Source organism: Motacilla alba, chromosome 6 (assembly GCF_015832195.1).
Source record: "Motacilla alba alba isolate MOTALB_02 chromosome 6, Motacilla_alba_V1.0_pri, whole genome shotgun sequence".
NCBI lineage: Eukaryota > Metazoa > Chordata > Aves > Passeriformes > Motacillidae > Motacilla > Motacilla alba.
Window position 1 is genome coordinate 21,369,352 of NC_052021.1, and position 21,338 is coordinate 21,390,689.

A 21,338-nucleotide genomic window follows, 5' to 3' on the forward strand; every position below is an offset into this window, starting at 1 on the left:
GATGTTCATTCACACTGATGCTGCTTTCAGTCATACAGAAAACCATCTGGAAACAGTCAGATAAAGCCAGGGCAAGGCACAGATGTTAAAATCCTGAAATATAACCTCAGTGCTTTGACATAAAGATCCCGAAGGCACACATTTTTCTTTTATTTACCAAGATTGCACAAGGAAATATTGCAAATAAACTATTATGTACAAGGTGCCTGTATAAGTTAGACATGTACCTTTTTGGTTTTGGGCTGTTTTTCTTTTTACACTTATATTGTCTTTGTTCATAATTACTTCCTGAGGGGAAAAAAACTACAGTCCTTATACAGAGCAGCAGGGCAGAATAGAATGCTTCCCTCAACAATTAAATTGCAGTCCACAAAGACTAGAGTCTGAAAATTTATGAACCAGAAATTTAAAATGTGAGGCTGCAAAATATAGGTCAGGTAAAAAATTCAAAATGCAAAGATAAGACATTTCAATTTTTTTTCAATAATATTTTTTTCTGCATCTCTCTTGCATAATTACTTCTAAATCTTAAGTTTATTTTCCTTTTCAGAATAAGAAGACATCGCAAAAAAGTTGTCATCTTCCATGAAGGAAAATCCAGTTTTACAGCTGGCAACATTTGGAACATGCAACTATTCTACATGCAACCACTACTTACACCTTAATAAACTAATACAAAAAGAAAATAGTGGAAATCCAAAATCTATTAATTTGATTAATTGTGAATAACTTCTCTCCTTGACTTTTTTTGGTGGTGTCCAAAGCACATTTTATTTTTAAGCACATTTCATTACCTCCTTTTTTCCCTCAGGAATCCTTAGTAATGATAGCTTTGTTTCCATGTATTTCAATTTGTAACATGCTCCTGAATTTTGATGGGATTGGGTGATTTTTTTGTTTGGGTGATTTATTGGATGATAAATTTGATGGGATTGGGTGATTTATTTATTTTTATTGGGTGATTTATTTCAGGCCTTACATTTCATGTTTGTGGTCCATCCAATGTGAAAGCTAAAAGGATACAGAGCCAGAACAAGAGGAAGAAGTCCTTGCAGATTTTAAAAACTGACCCAGGTGAGAACCTGAGCTCACTTTTAAGTTGGATCTGCTTTGAAAGGAGAGTTAAACTCGACGACTTAGAGATGTTTCTGCCAATCTTATTTTTTTATGACACTATAATTAACTTATTATTCATTGTTATGTTTTCAGGCTTATGAGGGTCCATCCATACAGGCTGTCAATGCTGAGAGAAGGCTTCTTTAACCACTTCTGGTATATATTAATATATAATTTGAAACATATGTACAACTCAGAGTGGACTAATTCACAGGTGAATGAGCATAGCTTCAACATTCCTAAATTTTCAAATTTATTCTGAATATTTTTCAATATAAACATATTTCAAACATATTCAAACCTCAAATATACTTGCAATATAAATTTTCAAATAAATTCTGAGTTCTTAAGAAATAAGAATAAGGTCTGAGTTCTTTAGAACAGTGCAATGTATTATCAAAATGTAACCAAAATTCAAGACAATGAAACTCAAAGGGTGAACTCGCTCCACATCCCACCAACAATGTTTACACCTGTGGCTGTAGCCAGCCAACAGCAGCTGAAACCAAGGAGAAATTCATGCTATGTATAAACCCCATTACTGTGTTTAATAGGTTGTTCATCCATTACTTATCTACGTGCCTTATCTTCACTTGCTTCGATCAAACTCGTGACATGCAGACTTGCTCGATTTTGTCCTACACAACTGCATTATTCTTTTTCAGAAATGAATCTACCCTGTAAAGGACCTTAGTGAAGTTTCGTCCCTAAAGTTTGCAAAAACGAAAAAGCCAACTTTTTGGTTTTTTGTGGAGAAAATATTACATTAGGATTTATGCAATATTATCCATTTCTACAACTTCAGAATTTTCATCTTGACAGAAATGCAGGTAGCCAAGAATTTAAAACTTAGCAAGAAGTTTTTATTAAATGTAACAAGCAGCAGGGAAGCATTAGAACATGCTGAAAATAACTTATTTTTAGATGGTTTTAAGACTTCTGGCTTCTTTCTGGAACACTTTCTCTTTCACAGTCCATAGGATGTAATTTGATCTGCTAATCTAGAGGCAGCAAGGAGTATTCTTTTTTAATGTTATATTAGAAAAAAAAATTATGGATTAGCCTGCTATTAACTTGAACTCCACAAAACCATGGAGATTTATATTTATTGACAAAAATTCAGGTTGACATTTTGTCCTTAATTCACCCTATTGAAAAGTAAGAAACAAAGGTACAATTGCATGAGTTCATGAATGTCAACCCTGATTTTTAACTTTAATGTTGAGGGGTTTTGCTCTTGTCGGTCCTCGTATTACTAAGGTGAGCTATGGAAAATCTTTTGTGTATGATGATGGCATGAACATTTGCTTTTTCCTATTTTTAAAAAGCTGACATACACAGAAATCTATTTCTGGTGATCCCTATCCCAGATTTTAACCTGAAGCAAAAAGAAAGGTTTTCCATCATTTATAAAAAGTTCAAAAGGTAAGTTTTAAAAAAAATCATAGGGTTTTTTTGCGCACTCAACCAGAAGTGATCATGAAACTTTGAAAGAAAAGAAAAGCAGAGATAAAGTTATTTTTATAAACATTAATAGATAAATATTAAACAACAAAAGCTAGAAACGATGTGTCATTTCCAGAAAGTTATGAACATGGAAACAATAGATTTGAAAAGGAATAAACAGCCATCTTCAAAAAACTGTAAGAGCATCTCATTGCTCAGCTTTCTGGGTCAAAAGGCTGCCTAGCTTTGCTAGGTACAATAATTATTTGATTTAGCAGTGCCAGAACCTCAGAAGGGAATGTTCTCTCTAGTTGGAAAACACTCTCTTAGAAGCATGAAGAGGAAATATGGATAATTGTTTGCTTCTTCAACATCTCTAATGGAAGACTGAGATACACAAGTAGACAAGTTTAACACCATCTTGAGTATGATAATCCATGTTAAACAGCCAAAAATGCCTTACCTATAAATAATGGCCACCATGGGTTAGATATTCTGCAAATAACAGAGGTTGTGATTTGCCCACAATTCCTGCTCCTTATCTTTTGGATTCATGAGAAAGAGTTTTAGAGACATCAGTAATTCCAGATTTAGAATTCCAGAGTGGAAATGAACTTTCCCTGTAGAGGTACTTTTTTTTTCTGGCAATGTCTACAAGTTCATCCAACATAAAGAGGCAGCAAGATCATGTGACTGACCACTCATGACTTTTTCTTGACATTGATCACAAATATTGAAAAATAAACACAAATGGTCTTCTGTAATCATAGTTCTCTTACCTCATAATTAATAGGTAAAACAATACTAGGTATCTCTTATTATCAATAGATATATAAGTCAGGTATCTCATGTGCTCAAGTTTTCTTTCACAGAAAACCTTACTTTCTGATAAACTTAAAATCCTGAATGATTCTCTGAGTACTAATTACCCCTTTGTCTGAAGGAGTATTCAATTAATACAGGCATAAAGTTTAACCTGGACATTCTATTTTACTAAGGTATATTAGATATTATATATTGAAATTTTTTTAATCTGCATCATTAAAATTACAGAATATTTACCAAAATTTATTTTTAAGTAGCAATGAGCAGTATTTTCAACCTGTGAGCCAAAATATTCTTGTGACTAAATACGTGTAACTCCCACTGAAAACCCAATGTGAGTGCATGTGTTTCAGAGCAGAAGGTGGCCTAATTTTTTGTTATGTTTTTATATAGTAAAGTGGTACCTGAATAAAAATACCTGCAGGATCAGCAGCCAGTTTCTACAAGACTCATAATATTTCCAAGCACTGAAGGCATATTTGGAACACATTAGTTTCAAAGTGTCTTCTGTCAGAATTTGCTTGCATAACGAAACACAGGAGTTTCTTATGAGACCAATGAGGCTGTAGAAATTCAGCAGCAAATGAGGGTTGAAAAATGGAAATAATTTTAGGAAAAATCCTTGGTTTACTAGTAACAGAGCTGTAAGGCAGGAATGAATATCAGGAGATCATCTTGTCCAGCAAAAGCTCTGAGTCAGGGTCACATTAAACATCTGTCATGACTGGCTTAGCTTTATCTAATCTATGTTAACAAATTGCTTGGGACAAGTTCCCACAGCCTTCCAGGTAAGCTGTTTTAATTGTCAACTATTTTCATAAGTTGAAATATTTTTCTAATACTAACCTATTGACCCCTTGCTGCAATTTAAGCTTATTATTTGTCACATAATTTTCTCTTTAGTGCCTTTTCATTTGGAATTTTCAATGAACACTAACTTGAGTCATCCACATTTCCAGTGATGGGTTTCAACTACTTAGGAAGTACAATGTCAGGGAGATCAGTGCAACTTTATGTATAATTTTCCATGGTGTCTCAACTCAAAACCAAGTGAATTAATCTAATGCAGCTTTTCCTCCCAAGACTTTTTAGCCCTCCTTCCAAACAGGCGTAAACCAGAGATTATCACACATATTTGACAGGAAGCATGCATAGAATAAGCCAGGTCTGAAACTGAATTTGCAACAGTTATACATAAATATGCTCCAACATATTTAATGTAATATGCATATCTGTGGACTTCACCAATTTTGTTTGTCCAAGGAATATAATTTAATTTCCTTGAATTTTGCCATTCATTAATAAAGAAAAATATTATTAAACATAAAAATTTTGTATTTAAAACTACCACTGCTAATATACATACATATATGCATAATATATATATATTTGTTAGTTTATTATTAGTTAGTTATTGCTAGTTTATTTCAAGACAAGGCATATTTTAAGATAAACATTTTTTTTGGTTCAGCATTTACTCTTGGAATCTGATAATATCTTTTGGCCAAAATTACTTTATGGAATAGTGACCATTTATTGGCAAATGCAACACCTGCTATGTCCTATACCACGCTATAATTTAAAAGCACAGTGATTGTACTGTACCGCAGTTATTATCAGACTATTTATTGCACAATCCTATATTACACTTAGTTGGCTGCCTGCAGCATTCTCATTTCTGTGACATTGCAGTTTATCAGTCTGCACAACATGCTTCATAAATCTTCATGACTTATGTTTTCTTGCAACATCAGGGTTTTCATTACAGTTAAGCTGGATGTATACAGATGCCCACTTAAGACAGGTGTCCTGTAACAAACTTTAACTTCTATCTTTCTCACAGAATAATTTTTGTAAGAAAGAATTTGTATCTAATGTGACTAGTTTTTCTCACTAATTAATGAGTACAATCATCTACTATTAAAAGTCAGATATTCTTTTCTGTAATTGTGGTGAATATAATTTCATGCAGATGGGAATGCTTAGTTCTTTGTCCATACAATTACAATAAGCACACTTGAAAAGATCTTATGCATTTATCTTTACAGCATTTTTGCATAATCAAGTTTAATCTATATGACACCAGAGAATCATCTGAGAAAATATTTAGTTCTTTCAAATCTGATAAAGTTTCCTACAAAGCCCCCATTGGAGTCTGAATATATTATCTTCTAAAAATCCTTGAACTTGTAAAATTTCCAATCAGCATTTTACATTTTGCCTGGAGCAGCATATCAAAGCACGGAACATTTTATCAAGCTTACCCACCCTCTAACTTACCCTCTACAATTATGTATATGAGGAGCTCAAGTGCTAAAAGCTACTGAGGCAAGGGACAGTGTGACAAGAATTCTGAATCTCCAGGAAATACCTAGATGTGAACTCAGGATAAAAGCAGCCAAAAATTCAATCTAGTACATAGTTCTGCAGATCAGCATGTTGCAGTTCAAGCCTTTCAAAGCTGAAAATATAATAGAATTTATTTTAAGTCTTCAGGAAGTTCACAATTTTGAAAGCTTGCAATTGCCATAACTACATAACTCATGTAGTTAAAATTTCTATCCCAAACCCATCATTTCTTCATTAAATGCCCAGGTATCACTCAGGTGTGGTAATTTTCTTTTTTTGGCTACATTTGTCAATAGCCATAGCATGGAAGAGAGTTTCAGTTGATTGGATCGAAGTGACTTGCTATGCTGTTTAATATCTTGCTTACAAAGTAGTAAGCTGACACATGTTTCTTTTGCAATAATCATAACCCATTCCTTTTCATCTATAGTAAGTAGCTCAGACACTGTTCTTTAAAAAAAAGAGGAAAAAAACTTCACCTTTCCTCGATATCTCTCAAAGATCTGGTATTATTGTATTTCTACTCTGAAAAGTGTCAATACCTTGCCTGTACCTTAGTTAATGAAGTTATGACAGCAACAAAATCCTTTTTCTACCTTGATTTTGACATGCTCTTGAAACCAGTTCACATCAAGGAGGATCCTATCCCCTGGGGATCATTCACTTTAAGTATTTGGTAATGCATTCAAATTGACTTAAAGTATTTGGTAGTGCTTTGAGGTCAGTTTTGAAGAGTGGTATTGCCAACTTCTCCATGAGAAGGAACTTTTGGAATTTGGATTCATAAGCCAGATGAAGTGGAACTACAAGCAAAGCAGGCAGCTCTGTTACCGTCTTTGTGTTAAGTGACTCCATAATTCAATCACTCACATTGAAGGTGGAGAAGAAAAGCTCTGATCACTTCTCCTGTTTGATTAAGAGTTGGCAGGAAAATACCTCCATGCTACGGCACCATACCCTGGCAATCCAATGCTGTCAGCAATGAATATTTATATGGCCTTTACAAATACAAATTTACATAAATATATAAATTTATATTTATATGCAAAGTGCAACAACTTTCTCAGGATACCAATGACAATATATTGCTACGGTGGACCTCAATACTATTTTAATATTTTCATTTTACTGGAAATTTTCTTGTGTAGAACAATTAGTCCAAACCTGAATTAAATGTTGTCCGTGACCAAAGATAATTTTATCCCCATCTGATGGAAATAAAATTGGCTTCAAGTTAAAATTCACTAAAAAAGAATTAATGAAAATGCTTCCCTCATTGCAATTTTACACCCTTTTCCACTGCAGACCTTTCAGTTACATCCTTCACGCCATCTGAGCATATATCAGCATTTAGAAGTGATCATGCTAAATAGCACATAATATCAGTATGTCCTTGAAGTATCAAACCAAATTCCAAGCACCCTTAGGTTCTGCAATCCTGTCTCTCCCTTTAATCTGTGATATACAGACTTAAACTTCTTGTTTTGTTTTTAAGCTTCTCTTTTTTGTTATCTCTAGCTTTTATACCTCAAGGGGCAGAATTGTTCTGTTTGTTCTGGCTAAGGTTCCTTCCAGCATTTTAATTCTTTTTGTTTGAGTGGGGTTTTTTGGTTGATTTTGTTTGGTTGGTTTGGGGTGTTTTTTGGGTTTTTTTGAGAACTTGCCTAAGTTGGTGGGCTGATAAGACAGAGCAAAATCTGTCTACAATGATCAGCATTTCTGTATTACTTGTGTTGTGTCATCTTTGAATGACAGTTGTTAAAATTGTCTTCAGAAGCAATGTAGCAATGTTCAAAATATTAGCTCTATAATTAAATCAAACTAAAATTTTGAAAAGGCTGTTACCTTTAGATTATTTTAATATCCAATATAACGATATAATAACTTATTTTGATGTTGTGAATATAAGCCTTACTTTGGTGAATAAAATGAACACAATAGCTGGAAGGGAAACATGGCTTTTTCTTACATTCAATTGTAATTAATTAAATGCAAAAAATTTAGAAAAGCTATTTCAGCAATATGGCCTTTCTCCTTCCTGGGAATATAAGAAACATGGGAATAGTGTTTTGCAGATATCTGAGAAATATCACTAGATTATCTTTAAGGTCCCTCCCAACCCAAGCCATTTGATAAAAACAGTTGTTACACACTTTTTTCTTTTTAGGAACTTATAGTATGGAGGTGATAAGCAGCCTTGAGAATACATGAGGATTGCAAAAAATTACTGCACAATTTTAAAATTATCTAATAATATACATTTCTAGTCTTAACTTCGCATATCTAAAATAAGAAATGTTGATTATAATATCAGAAGTGTGAGATAGACTTCTTGATTACTGACCCTCCCCACATCAAAATATTCTGTCCTGTATGCAAAGGATATGATCAAGTACTTAAATTATAGCCAGCTTCCTGGAGCAGATTCTCAGAGAGACTGTTGGCTCACCATGCCATGGTTCATCCAGCTGGTGAAAACCTTACTTGCAGGGAGACATCATTTTCACTTACTCTGCAATGACACAACTGGGTCTATGCTAATAGTAAAGAGTGAACTAGAGAGATCTCCTCAAGGCTCCTGAGAATTCTGCCCTGTGGCAGTTCCCATTTAATTCAACATACTCAAACCATAGAGAATTTTTAAGAAAAAGACAGATGATCCCTTGGGATTATCAGGTCTAAATTTATACTTTATAGAGGAAGTTTGATATGTTCTCTGTGGGAAGGAAAGATGGGCTTTCCTGGATCAAAACTCTATGAGTTAATTTTTAAGAGCATATCACACAGAGGAAAACAATGGATTGCAAATGATACTTTTCATCTGACCTCTTTCTCTCTCCCTCTCTCTCAATCACTGCTTCGTACTAGAAGACATGAATTCATGAGAGCCAGCACTAATGAAAAATGCACTAGAATTTAACTGCATTTCAGAGCTGCTGGTGTCAAGGGGACAAGTAATGTCTCTGTCTGTCACAACATAAATTATGTTGCTTCATATGATTCAGTCTGAAGATTCAGAAAAGGGCATGGCCAAAAAAATAGCATATTTGCCAAACTTGATGTTTAATAAAGTATTTCTGATCGTAGTCAAATGTTGATCCCCCATTACACCGCTATCATGCTGCAATAAATTGTAGCCAGCTTGTTATAAATGATAGGCAACATTAACAAAGATCATTTTCTGAAGACTCTTTCAGCCTCAGGAATAATAGAAAGCACTAGGGTTTTTTTTTTTTTTCTAGGGTTTTTCTCTGGGCATAATAATTCTTTAAAACTAAATATAAGAAGTCTTTCGTCTTTATAACTGGAATGTTTTTAGTATCTCCATTATGGTGCAAAAATATCACATGACAATTTCTAATGACATAATGAAGATTGCTGTGTGCAACTCATATTCAAGACACAGCCTGCTTTATTGGTAAGTTACTCAGTAAAAATTTCCCTATAATCAATTTGCGATGGAAGTCACAACATTTCCTGCCAGGCTCTCTCAGGACTCTCTCAGCAGTTAGGCAAACACTGCAATAGATCCATTTGTGCCCATGTGTTGGTTTCCAGCTTGTCAGAATTCAGATCAAGCAGATAAATGTTCATCCTGAGAAAAGCAGGGTTAACACTGTGAACAAAGCACTAAGTGGGTGCCATGACCCCTGTGGTATCATGCAAGTCTGTAAAATCCCCTCACTGCAAGGCAAGAGCCTCATCGCAGGACTAGCCGACAATAACAGAAGGAGAGGATTTTCCTGTATTTGAAAGTTTTGTGTGGTTTCTCCTTTTTGCAGTGAAAGGATTTAGCATAATTCAGTGTCTCAAAGATACTTAGCTACTGTTTAGCTGGGTGCTGCTGATTAAAGTTTAGGTAGCTGACAGAAATAACGAGCTTGGGAATGAACACGAAGAGCTGCTGCCACACTCCCAAGGAGAGGGGGAGGATGCCAGTGCAGCACTACTGCACCTTGCAGGAGCTCAGGGCAGAGGCTGTTAGTCACCACTACACCACAAACACACCTCACTAGTAAGACCCCTTTCGTTGCTGCTCTGTACTCTAGAAGTGTATGGATGATGTACAGAAACTTGCCCATATACAACCTCATCTAGAATAGCAGACACGCAGACACGTATCTGCATGTAAACATCCATTAGAAGATTAGTAGAGTTTGACCAAACTACCCCCTTCCTCCATGACTGTACTTCTAGGTCTACTCTAGGTGTGCAGGTTTAAAGGACAGTTAAGACATTTCAAAATATGTGAATTAGGAAGTCAGCTTTCTCATTCTAAAAATTATTCCTAACTCTTATTTAAGGTCATTTAAGGTTGAAACCAGTAAGATAAGGGAATTGAAGCCAGTGGTATTGACTGTAGGTACTCTGTGTGTGCTGCTGAAAACTGTTTCAGTTTGCCTCAGTTACGATTTTTTAGCTATATTACTAAGGCTACAACTTTGAATAGAAAGCAAAGGGCACAATCCATTCTGAAATTGCTACTACAGCTAGATACAGAATTTTTCTGAAGAACTGTGTGAGGTACATTTCCTAACAGCCCCACAATTTTAGAAAGAACATTTTAAAAAGCTTATCAAAATATGTTACATAAAAATAAGATGAAGTTCAACAGAGACAGCGACATCAACTGTTATCTGTTTTGCTGTTGCTTCTGCAACCTTATTTATGCACATCAATATTTTTTCATGACAGATATGGGATATTGGAGTCTGTAATCTGAAGACTGCCATATTAGTTATCTTGCAAGACATTCATTGAATAAAAGAGGTGGGAGAACATTAGGAGATATATTTGTACCTAACCTTGAGATAAAACTTAATTATCTGTCTCCTTATCACCAATCTCTGGCCCAGCTAGCAGCTTATTTATTTTTATTTTAAATGTTTAGAATGCAATTGTGCTCACTAGTTACTTTATTAAAAATGAAAGCAATCTGTTTTTTTTTTTTTATGTCACTCTAGAAAGAAATTATTTTACCAGAATGTCTTTCAGAAGTATTTTCTGCTGGTCTGTACTTCTGTCTAATCTGTATGGGCACAGAGCATCACATGAAAAATGCATGCACATAGCAGGCACAAAACCTAACACTACCTGTGCCTCAGCTTGGGCTGATAAGAAGTTCTGTACATTGCAGTAATAGCTGAATCTTGCATGCCCCTTTGCCTTTGCTGGCAAAATCTGCCTTCAGATGAGTCAGAAGCTAAACTCTGCCAGGTTTAACAAATGTCCACAGAGGATGAACAGATAGAATTATTTATTTCTATTAAGAATACCACAGAGTATATTTTACAGGAAGTAATTTCATTATCTGTTGAAGTGCTAAGGTTCAGAATTTCAATACACAAAACGCAATGATGCATTAATTTGATCCACCTCATTAGCATCCAGGCACATTTAGAGAAAAATGCCAGAATTGTTACAGTTGGTTCCAGTCATCAAAGTGATAGGCCCTCAGGGGTTTAACTCTGTAATTAACAGATAATATATATTTCATGAATAATATATATAATAAAATATATATACTGTATGATGTACAGTGTACATAATGTATCTCATAATACATGATTAACATATAAAAAGAGGCAATATTTAAAATCATATTGCCATGAAGTCAAATTAGACTGCAAAAACGTTCCAAATTTGATCACTCTATCTAGAAGAGAGAAAACTTATAAAGAACCACAGCTTTACATAATAGGGTACTTATTGCTACAGCTCAAAGAAAAGTAGGAGAAAAAGATCAAGGGCACCTCATTTGTCTTGCTTCTGCAAATGAATATGCAAACAGCAGGCAGAGAAACAGCAGCAACTCTTATTAACCCACATCCTTTTCTACTAACAGGTAAGGTCTCCTTTCAGATATTCTATTCTACTTGTTTTCACTATTTCAGTTACTTTTTAGAATGGACCAAGCTTTGTGAAACAAATGTGGTGAGACAATTTTTATGATTTCTTGGTAAATTCCACATGATAGATTTATGCGCTGATTTTTGGCATTAGATCCCACTTACTGACTCACAAAAGATACCTCTTTGTCTCCTACAGCAAGTGCATATATAAGGAATACAAAACCACTCACATGTGAACTGGAAACATCTTCTATCAAATACAACCTTTATCAAAGAAAACTGAAGGACAACAGCTGAGCACAGAGTTCTTGCCAAACACATCCACATATTTGTATTGTATACTTCTCTAAGTCTATAGAGAAGGATCACTGGAAAACGACCTCTTGTTTAAAAGTGTCTTGTAAACTGTATCACTGGCTTCCTATCACTGACAGTCCTGACATATAAAAAAGCCTAACTCCATCTCCATTTGAATAAACTTTGTACTATTTAGCTATCTACTGATGTCAAATGGAGACAAATTAACACACCCTCACCCAAACTCAGATGTTTTCCTTTAAGTACCTGAGGAACAATAGGTATAAAGGCTGGCATTAGCTTATAGACACCAAGAACACTGACTAGTTAAAACATTTCTTATAAATTACTGCCTTGAAATGTAGGCATCCTAAATGGATTTAATGGAAATATTATGACAATGAATAATTAAGATTTTATTTTTTTTTAAAATCAGGAAAGGTGAAATGCCCCCCAAAATGATCATTATCATTCTAAAGGAACAAACAACTTCTAATTATGAGTTTAGTATTTTCTTGCTTAAAGTGATTCTTAGTTTTACATATACTATGCCTATTTTCTACATGAAGTGAAACTGATCCTTACTATTTTGATTCTAGTGCTAACCATTGTGAAATTGTATTAGACATTTCAGTGCCTGTGTCTCTAAGATACATGGTGCCCTGTGGGAGAAAAATAGCTTAGAATAATTTTACTTAGCTATTAAACAATTATACCCATGTTCTCTTACAGCTAGAAGGTGGTTTATCATTTCTATTGCTAAACTTAAAATAGCTACTATTTATTTTCACTGTCTGGGAACCTCGACATGACTGGTACAACAAAGATTCTAATTAGAGTCATCTTTCCTGTAACCTGACTGTCTATTGTTTTCCAACTCAAACAAGATTTGAATTTGAAGAACATACACTATGCTGGGTCTTTGTAACTTGTAACAATTTTCTACCTTAATAGTCACACTGCAGCTTTTGAAAATTGGCAATTATTCATTTTGCCATGAGCTGGTAACTGAAGGAGTGAAATTCTCATCTCTGAAGAATGGTGTAGTAAATCATGGATTAGCAAAGTCAGGCACCCTCAGTGAAAGACTACCCTCTTGCTTATACCTAACAAAGCTAAGGATCAATATAGCACTCCTTCTCATCACAATACACATTTTATGTTAACTTTAATCAATTTCATCTCTAGAAATAAAGCATTTTAAAAAGAAGAAAACTAGCTAGTTTTCTAACTAAAATCATGTTAGTAAAAATCTGACTCCGAAGAATCAGACAGAAAAACTCAATTCATCTTCCTACAAAGTTTTAACAAGTTGTGACATTATCACAACTATAAATGCAGTCATCTATAAATGCTACTTGCTAAAAATTTTGTGTTTACAATAAAATAATCTTCATCTGTTTAAAAGAAAACACTGTGAATTTTTCACAGAAAATACATAAAAAGTAGAATTTGTATTTCCTCACCTCCACTATAAAACTGAGGTCTTTAGGCTAAATTGACCATTCAGACTTGTCCATGATCTGTGGGAAATGAGAGGCACCTCCACAAGGCAATTCATCCTGTCCTCACACAAACATTCAAGATGGACAGGAGGAATTGTTCTCTGGAAGTTCTTTTTCTGCCTCCCTCCAAAATCTGTATAGGGACAATAAATACCTTTGGCTAATACGTAATTTTTGATAGCTAAGCTTAAAAAAGATGAATTAATCTTCTCCCGCCTTTGGCTTGAAATCCTGGTTTTGTGGTAAGGTTTTGGTAGGGTTTAAATTTTTTTTTTAATTTTTATTTTTTTTGTGCAGACTGACAATTTTGCCTTGGAGTTTCAGCACCTCAGAGGCATCTGGCAAGAACTCCCACTGTCTTACACCTGCAATGCCATCAGAGACACATTTGAGTCTGCTCCAGCGAGAGCTGCTAGGGAGTGCAGACTTCCAGCCTCCTGTAACAGCATTACATCTCTGATGGGGAATGAGGAAGGCTGCTATCAGGCTATTAGGCTTTCAGTACAAGTGTGAGCAAGAAGTAGAGCAGAAGAGATAAAGGTAAAGGGTCATGACAACACAGTTTCTGATGATTAAATAGGGCTCGGAATCAAGCCAGTTTCTGGTTTGGGGGATTTTTTTCCCTCCACAAGAAATCAATGGAAACATTTCAATTCTTCCCGTTCAGACAAAGGTATCTGAACTTAGCCAATACCAATTCTACATATCTCCATCTTCTGAGTTAAGTATCAGCATACAATAAATACTCAGATTTTTGTACACACCTAGGTGGCTCAATTCTTTATGGATGCTATTTATAGTCCATAAAAAGTAAAAAATACAGAAATAAGAATGAGAGTTTGCTTATAATTGATATTTTCTAGGAAGAAATTAAAAATTAAAATAACTAATATTCCATACCTGAGTAGAGGTTGCTTTGGATAAGAAGGTTGGTCGCTGTTTTGGCAAGGCTGAGGTTTTTTTGTGACTTGCTTATAAATATTCCTGGCAGTTACTCCAATCCATAGCATAGTAGAGAGTGTAGAATAATGCAGTACAATGCCAACCTAAAAAAAAGAGTGGACAATTAAATAACTCAATAAATGGATCAGTAAAACAAGAGTTTTACAAGAATCTTAATTCATAAGGGCACGGACAAAGAGATTTTTAAATTGAATTTATAAATGCATCTAACAGCTGCACATAAAACCAGTTATTTAATCTACCACAGGCAGCATTATCTGCAATACCAGAAATAATGTTAGGAAATAGATACATAAAAACATTTGTTTTCTAAGAATCTGTTCTATGAAAACATTTTACACTTGGATTTAAAGTGATGTGACTCCTAGTTAGTGTTGCACTCTTTGTTAGCCTATCATGAAAATGCAATTTAAAATGTAATAAGAGGCCAACATTGTTGCTTGCTATTATGTTATTTCCTTTAACTTTTCAGGAATGTCCTGCTGTAGCTCCTTTTCTGCTATACACAGGCAAGGCTGGCTTCTGGAAATGGCATCAGTGCTATTTGCACTGATAAATCCAGATTATTTTCAGACATATTTTAAGCAAATTATAAACTTGTCTACAGAATTAAAAAAAAACCGAACCAGACAACTCTTGGCATCCCCCCTTAAAAAGAATTAAGAACTCTAATAATGTTATTATCACTTTTTCCCCAAGAAACTGGTGCATTTATCATTGAAAGGAAAACAAAGTACAAACACCTCTAAAATGCTAACATCTTTGTTATGTTAGTAATTGTTATTCATTACTATGGAAGCAGTAATTGGAATTTTATCCAATCTCCAGTGCTTTATTACATCAGCTAAGTCTGCATCTGATTATATAAAATGAGGTTACCTTTGAAGCAATAACCTGACATTTTGCAGTGACAAGTAAAATATTGCTATAATTGGAAAGAACATAAAAGTTTAAGGAATACAGAGAATTGTTGAAAAAGCTAACACAAATCTATTATAATGATTTATTTGAACCAGTGTTCATTTTTGCTCCACTTAAAACAAAATAATTGATGGGTAAAGGAAAAAAAAAAACCTCCATGCATTTTGTTTCTATTTAGTATTATAGCTCAAAACTTGAAGGTAGCAGCAAATATCATCAACAGAAAACCCTTTGTCATTTTCTCTGGGACTTGTCTGTCACATTAGACAAGGGAGGATAAAGCCTTTATCACTGCTACTGCTTGAGGTAAAAGAAGCAGAAATAAGAGAATGAGACAATTGTGTATTATGAGCTGGCAGACGCTGCCAGTTCAGGGACTGGTGCTGGCTGGACTTGGTTCACAGGCAGCTTGCAGAGTTTCTGTAGGGATGCCCTGAACAGAACCATGAGCAGGGAGAGGAGGCAGGAGGATGAGAAAGCGGGAAGAAAAAGGAGTCAGAAATAATGAGAAAGAACTGGAAAAAAATCTAGATATTTAGCCTCTAACCTCTTTCTCATTGCAACATAGCCCTGCTGCTACATATTCTGTTTTTCACACAAGTACATGCAATAATAGGAACAGTTGAAATGAATTCCAGGTCAAAAGGCACCTACATGTGAAATTCTGAAAGCATATATGACCATACTGATAGAAATCATCAGCCACTTAAATGAATGTAAGACCTAAAAATAGTACAACAAAACAATTTTATTGAACTTTGAAGCAGGCAACTGAAATGACTGAAAACATCACGGCTATGCCACACCTGCATCACACTGCTGTTTTCACAGTGTGCTCATGTTTCAGCAACTGAGTTATTTCTGATATATGGAGAAATTGAGCAAACAGGGAGAAGGCAAAAATGTTATCAACCTCTGTACTAACTCCTTAATGATCCACATCTCTCTCTCAAATAAAACCCCAAACAAAGCAAAACAAACAAAAAAAACCCCACAAAACAAACTCTCAACCATTTGCATTTCTTGCTTGAAGGAAACAAGGATTTATTCTGAAGATACAGGTCCTCCTTATAACTAACGGATTTGACATGACACAGCAGAAGTGTGGAATTTGGAAGGGTGCATGGAGCTGTTACACTAAATTCTAGAATTTTTGCTATTATTCATCCACTAATAATTAGTAAAGAAATGCTTGTTGCACTTCCCATTGAAAGTTCAGTGTTTCAAAGTGCTGGGTTTTGCTCTCTGCCTCTTCCCTCCCCTTGCCTCCCCACCGACATCAGTTATGTCACAGAGATGCATCGTCCTCATTGTTGTGCTTGGGGACTGTGACTGCAAGTTCTTTTGTCCCCTCCAGTGGGATCACCTCTTTCTAACTCTGTCAGGCTAGGAAGACACTTGGGCCCTACAGTAGAAATACATGAGGCAGCAGCTCATGACACGGGAGGGAAGGATGAGGCTCAATAGAAACACCAAGGTGGCTTTGCCCGGTAAATTCTTTCTTGACTCTCTTAGCAAATGCAAACTTGAGTTATGCATGAAAAGTCCAGGGTACAAATTTAGCTGTGTGTATCTTGTTACTGGATTTCTACCTCTGTAAAGCTTCAGAGGTCAAAAACTATATACAAATTAAACACCAAAGTGATAACTTAAAACTATTTTCACTATTAGCAGAACTTTTGTATTTCACATAAAATTGTATGGAAAGGGTGAGTTTTTCACACACAATAAAGGATTATGATTGGAAATATTGAAGTGATGACCCCTATTTTAAGAAGGCTTTCCACTGACAGGCAAAATGGTGCAGAAAAAACTGCCAGAATATATGCATTGAAAAGAGCACTGTACCTAAAGCTCTTTAATAACCACAGTTATATGGTAAATTTTTTCTTGTTTTCTTGGATTCATTTTTAACATGTCCTATGTTCTCAGGACTCTTATCTTTGGGAATAAGCACTAGCCTTTTGAATAGAAGATTATACTTTTCTTGAGTAAGAAGATGCTGTCTGTTTGTGCTCCTTCAATAAATTTCAGTACCCTAGAGATAAGTTAAGTTCCATATGATGCAGTTACCATGGTAATGACCAGAATACACATTTATGCAAAGCATTTTGGCACAATAAGGTCTCTTGATCAGCTTTAAGTTGCACACAACTTTCTTTATTTCCCCAAATTTTTAATTTAATTTCTTTTTTTTCCTAATTGTAATCATATTTCAGATAAGATTGTACTTCTTAATTCAGTTTTATTTAAAAAGGACACAGATATGCATGAACATTCTGATTAAACTTTTAATCCTGCAAGGAAAATTATTCTTTTCTGTGAGATGAAGGGGCTAAGGAATTTCTCTGCAGTCTGTAACACCAATGGATGTGAATATTTCATGATATTTAAACATTTAGCATTAGCAAAACCCCATGCTCCCTTCACAGGTAGAAAATTTAGAGCAAGAAGTTCAACTTTCTGAGTTGAACTTGTAGGCTGCTGGCTAGTATGGAACGAGCTTTGCCTTTCTTGCTGAAGATCAACTGCCTTACAGCAACAAATTCACAAGCAGCTTCTCATATGACATTCATCAGAGAGAAGGAGATCTGAGCTTTGCCAAAATTTACATGGAAGCTTTTATTTTATACACCACATAGAGGTTCTTGGAGATGTGATTGGAGCGATCATGGAACAAAAAACCAAGATTCTGTCTCTCTCCATAAGTTTTCTGCCTCCTGAATCTTGTGCCCAGAAGTCCATTCTTCATGCTTCAACATATTTAACTGATGATTTCAACCCTTAGCATCCATAAACTCATGGCTATCATCCTTTCCTCTTCGTGTAGAAGCCACAAAACAGAAATCTTTGATTGTACAGAATTGATGCCTCCCACACATGGGGAGTGCTCCAGCAACAGCTGTGTCTCCTTCTCTCTCATGCTTTACGTGAAAGGAGTGAGCTTCCTTCTGCCTTCTGAAGCAAACTAATCTGAGGCTGGGAGATGGAAGGGCTCACTGGCTGGCTCAAGCACCTTTCTGGTAGTGTACTGCCTCTGATTTATCCCTGCTGCTCCTAAGACAACCTCTGACTTGCATGAAAGATTTTGCCAGTAAACTCAACAGTCTGGATTCTACCACAGCCAACATTCAGTGACACCCAGAATGAGACTCAAGGGTAATCTACCCAGAGTCTGTAGATTCATTCACTCAGGAAATGTACAAAGATGCAATCAACTCTTCTAGAGCAGCATTCTAACATCAGGTTCTTTGTAAATCATAAAGACTGTAGGGCACGTATGCAAGTGAAAGGCCTATACAAAATCCTCTCTGAAACAGATATGCAGGTTTAAAAGGAAATTTAAAATTTTTAGATTCCACATAAAAATAAATGTCTGACCATTTCTGAAAAGACTTTTTTTGGGTGGCTGTTTCACCTTGAAGGGGATTTGAAGGTCCTTCCAGCTATTACAGAAAATGGGGCCATTTCCATAGTATTAATTCCTGATATTTAAAAATAACCTGTAACTATGCATTTATAGACAGAGGGTGATCCAAATGAAGCTAATTTAGAACCATTCTTTTAGGTTAAATTTGAAGGATAAAAGTGAACTTAGTCTCTTATTTCACATTGATAAGTATGCTGCAGTGAATTTTTTGTAGAAGTTTTAGGGATAATTACAATAGGAAAGAGGGTGGTTGACTGGCTATTTACAACATTTCAGTGATTGGGACAAAAAATACTTGCACTTGGAATCTTTCTCTATGCACTTGGGAAATAAAAAGTGAAAATTGCATTGCTGCAGGTTGAAGTTGTGCTTTGAATTTTAGCAGAATGAAGGATACCTCTGGAATGGCAACTGATGGTGTTACACCTGTGGTATAAACCAGTATTTTTGTGCTGCTTGAAGCAGTAACATTTGCACAAATATATTTTAAGCCCCAGTATCAGAGCTTTGGCACATTGGATATTAAATCACAGAGTAATTGTCTCAGGGTTATCACAGGACACAGGCACTAGGACTCAGAATTTTGAAAACCTTGCTGTCAGAAAGCAAGAAAGGATCTGTGGCTGAGTACGATGTTCTCAAAGTGAACAGTTTTTCAGCCTCTGTTAGTAGCTATTGGAGCCTTGTCCTAGTTTGCTTGGACTATTTCATCCATTAGCTCTGTCTAATTACATCAGACAATTTCTACCAGGAAATAGAGGACACTCTTTGTCACTTGTATCTTTCCTATATTGTAACTACTGGTGATATTATCTGTTATGTAGCATATTATCAGGTAAATAAATAACTTAATGAGAGTGGTTAGCAGACATATAGAGATGGTTCAATTCAGTTTCTCTAAGTCTGCACATTTCTCAGCAGCTCAGGATCTGGCCCTGTCCCACAGCAAGAGACAGATGCCACTGATAATGCACTTTATTAAGATACCCCTGTAGTTTATGTACTACTTATAAAAGGCTATTAATAACACATTTATCTCAATCAATTTTTCATTATAGCTGTTAATACCACGTTGCTACCATGCAAGCTGCAAAGTAAATAATCAGACAACGACTGAAACAACAGATGGTCATTTGTGACCACATAATTACATGGCCATGGCTGCCCTACAAACTAATCTGCTACTATCACTTGCAAACTGCACACAAAGACAATGGTAAGTGATATTTCAATTTGCTAGAACTTACAAATTAATTATGACACAATACACTAGATATTGTGAGGTATTTCTCTCTATCTGGTGGATGACTGTGTTATATAAATGAGTATCATGTAACACACTTAGGCAGACTTCTCAGGAAGAACAGCACAGTGCTTGCAGACCCACATGTGCTGTTTACTGATGGTCATGCACAAGGATACACAAAGGGCTTCCAAAGCACCTCACTGAACACTGTAAGAATAATAACTCTTACACTAACTATGCAAGCTTTGCAGTGACTCTGCTGATGGCTCCCGACTTGCTATTTACACCCATTCAAGGCAATCAGAAGGACTGGATTTAGTGTCAGGCAAAAAATCTGGGAGAACATTGGCTAAAAAAAGTGCTTTACTACAGGAAAATACCAACAACATTCATGAGACCTGGTGCACTTCTACAAAATCTGAGAGGAAGAAATGTTCAAGGCAAACAAATTGCAACAAGCCCTCATCAGACATTACTCAGACTGAAGTTACTCTTTTCACACATTGGACAGACTCAGCCTTTATATTCAGAGCAGCTGAATCCATCCCTGTCTGTGCATCTCACCACACTATTGCCCCAAAAATACTGAGGCAAGAAATGTGAAACAGTCCAGCAGTGCAAACAAGCGTCCATAAATCACAAGTATGCTGGTCTGCTGTGTCTCCTTATGGATCATCCAGTGAAGCCTGGGCCACCCCCAGGCAAACAGTGTATGTGTTACAAAAGTGAAGCAGCAACTTTAGTCCCACACATTCAATCCAAAATACAGGAAGGACAGAAGTATTCTGGATTCGTAATTTTCAACTATCCTGTACAGCAGAGAAATATCAAGATTTTCAATGCTTTTCTAAAAAAACCCCAAAACAACAAGAATGAGGCAATCTGAGCCTCCAAGAAGTTAATGCATTGATCGCCCTCTTAGAGAAACTCATGTGACAACCAGACACTGAACATTCCCAGTACTGGCCTTTAAAAGACACACTCATAACAGTTTATTTTGAAAACCTTAGGATCCAGGAGCAATATAAGAAAAGAAGGAGAACTGTTAATATTATGTAAAGAACTCATTTGCAAGTTTCAATTCCATTAGAAAGAATTACTGAGACAGATACTTACAGCTTGACATATAATTGGATATTTAATGCGATTGATTCCACCAGCAAAAACAGCAAATGTAAGAGCAGTATGGAAACAAAAGTTGAGAAGCATGTGCCATCCTTTTCTGCTTATTCGGATTGTGCTGTTGAAAAAAAAAAAAAAAAAAAGGTCACATTTTAAAATTAAAACCCCCAACATATTTATTATAAAGATTACTATTTGGGAAAATCACTTAATTTAATAGAATAAAATTCTCAGATTCTGAGAATATGTATGAATAGCAATCTACC

The 21,338-nt window shown here is 35.5% G+C and overlaps 1 protein-coding gene across 2 annotated transcripts in view; it reads right to left on the reverse strand.

Annotated features, from left to right (window-relative positions):
• ADGRA1 (adhesion G protein-coupled receptor A1) overlaps positions 1-21,338 on the reverse strand; it is a 259,550-nt gene that overhangs the window by 18,871 nt on the left and 219,341 nt on the right. For both annotated transcript variants that reach the window (XM_038141334.1, XM_038141335.1), the window contains 2 exons: positions 21,067-21,190; positions 14,291-14,436 (listed from right to left, as the gene is read on the reverse strand). In XM_038141334.1, the coding sequence (XP_037997262.1) occupies positions 14,291-14,436; positions 21,067-21,190 (270 nt within the window). The remainder of the gene's footprint in view (positions 1-14,290; positions 14,437-21,066; positions 21,191-21,338) is intronic.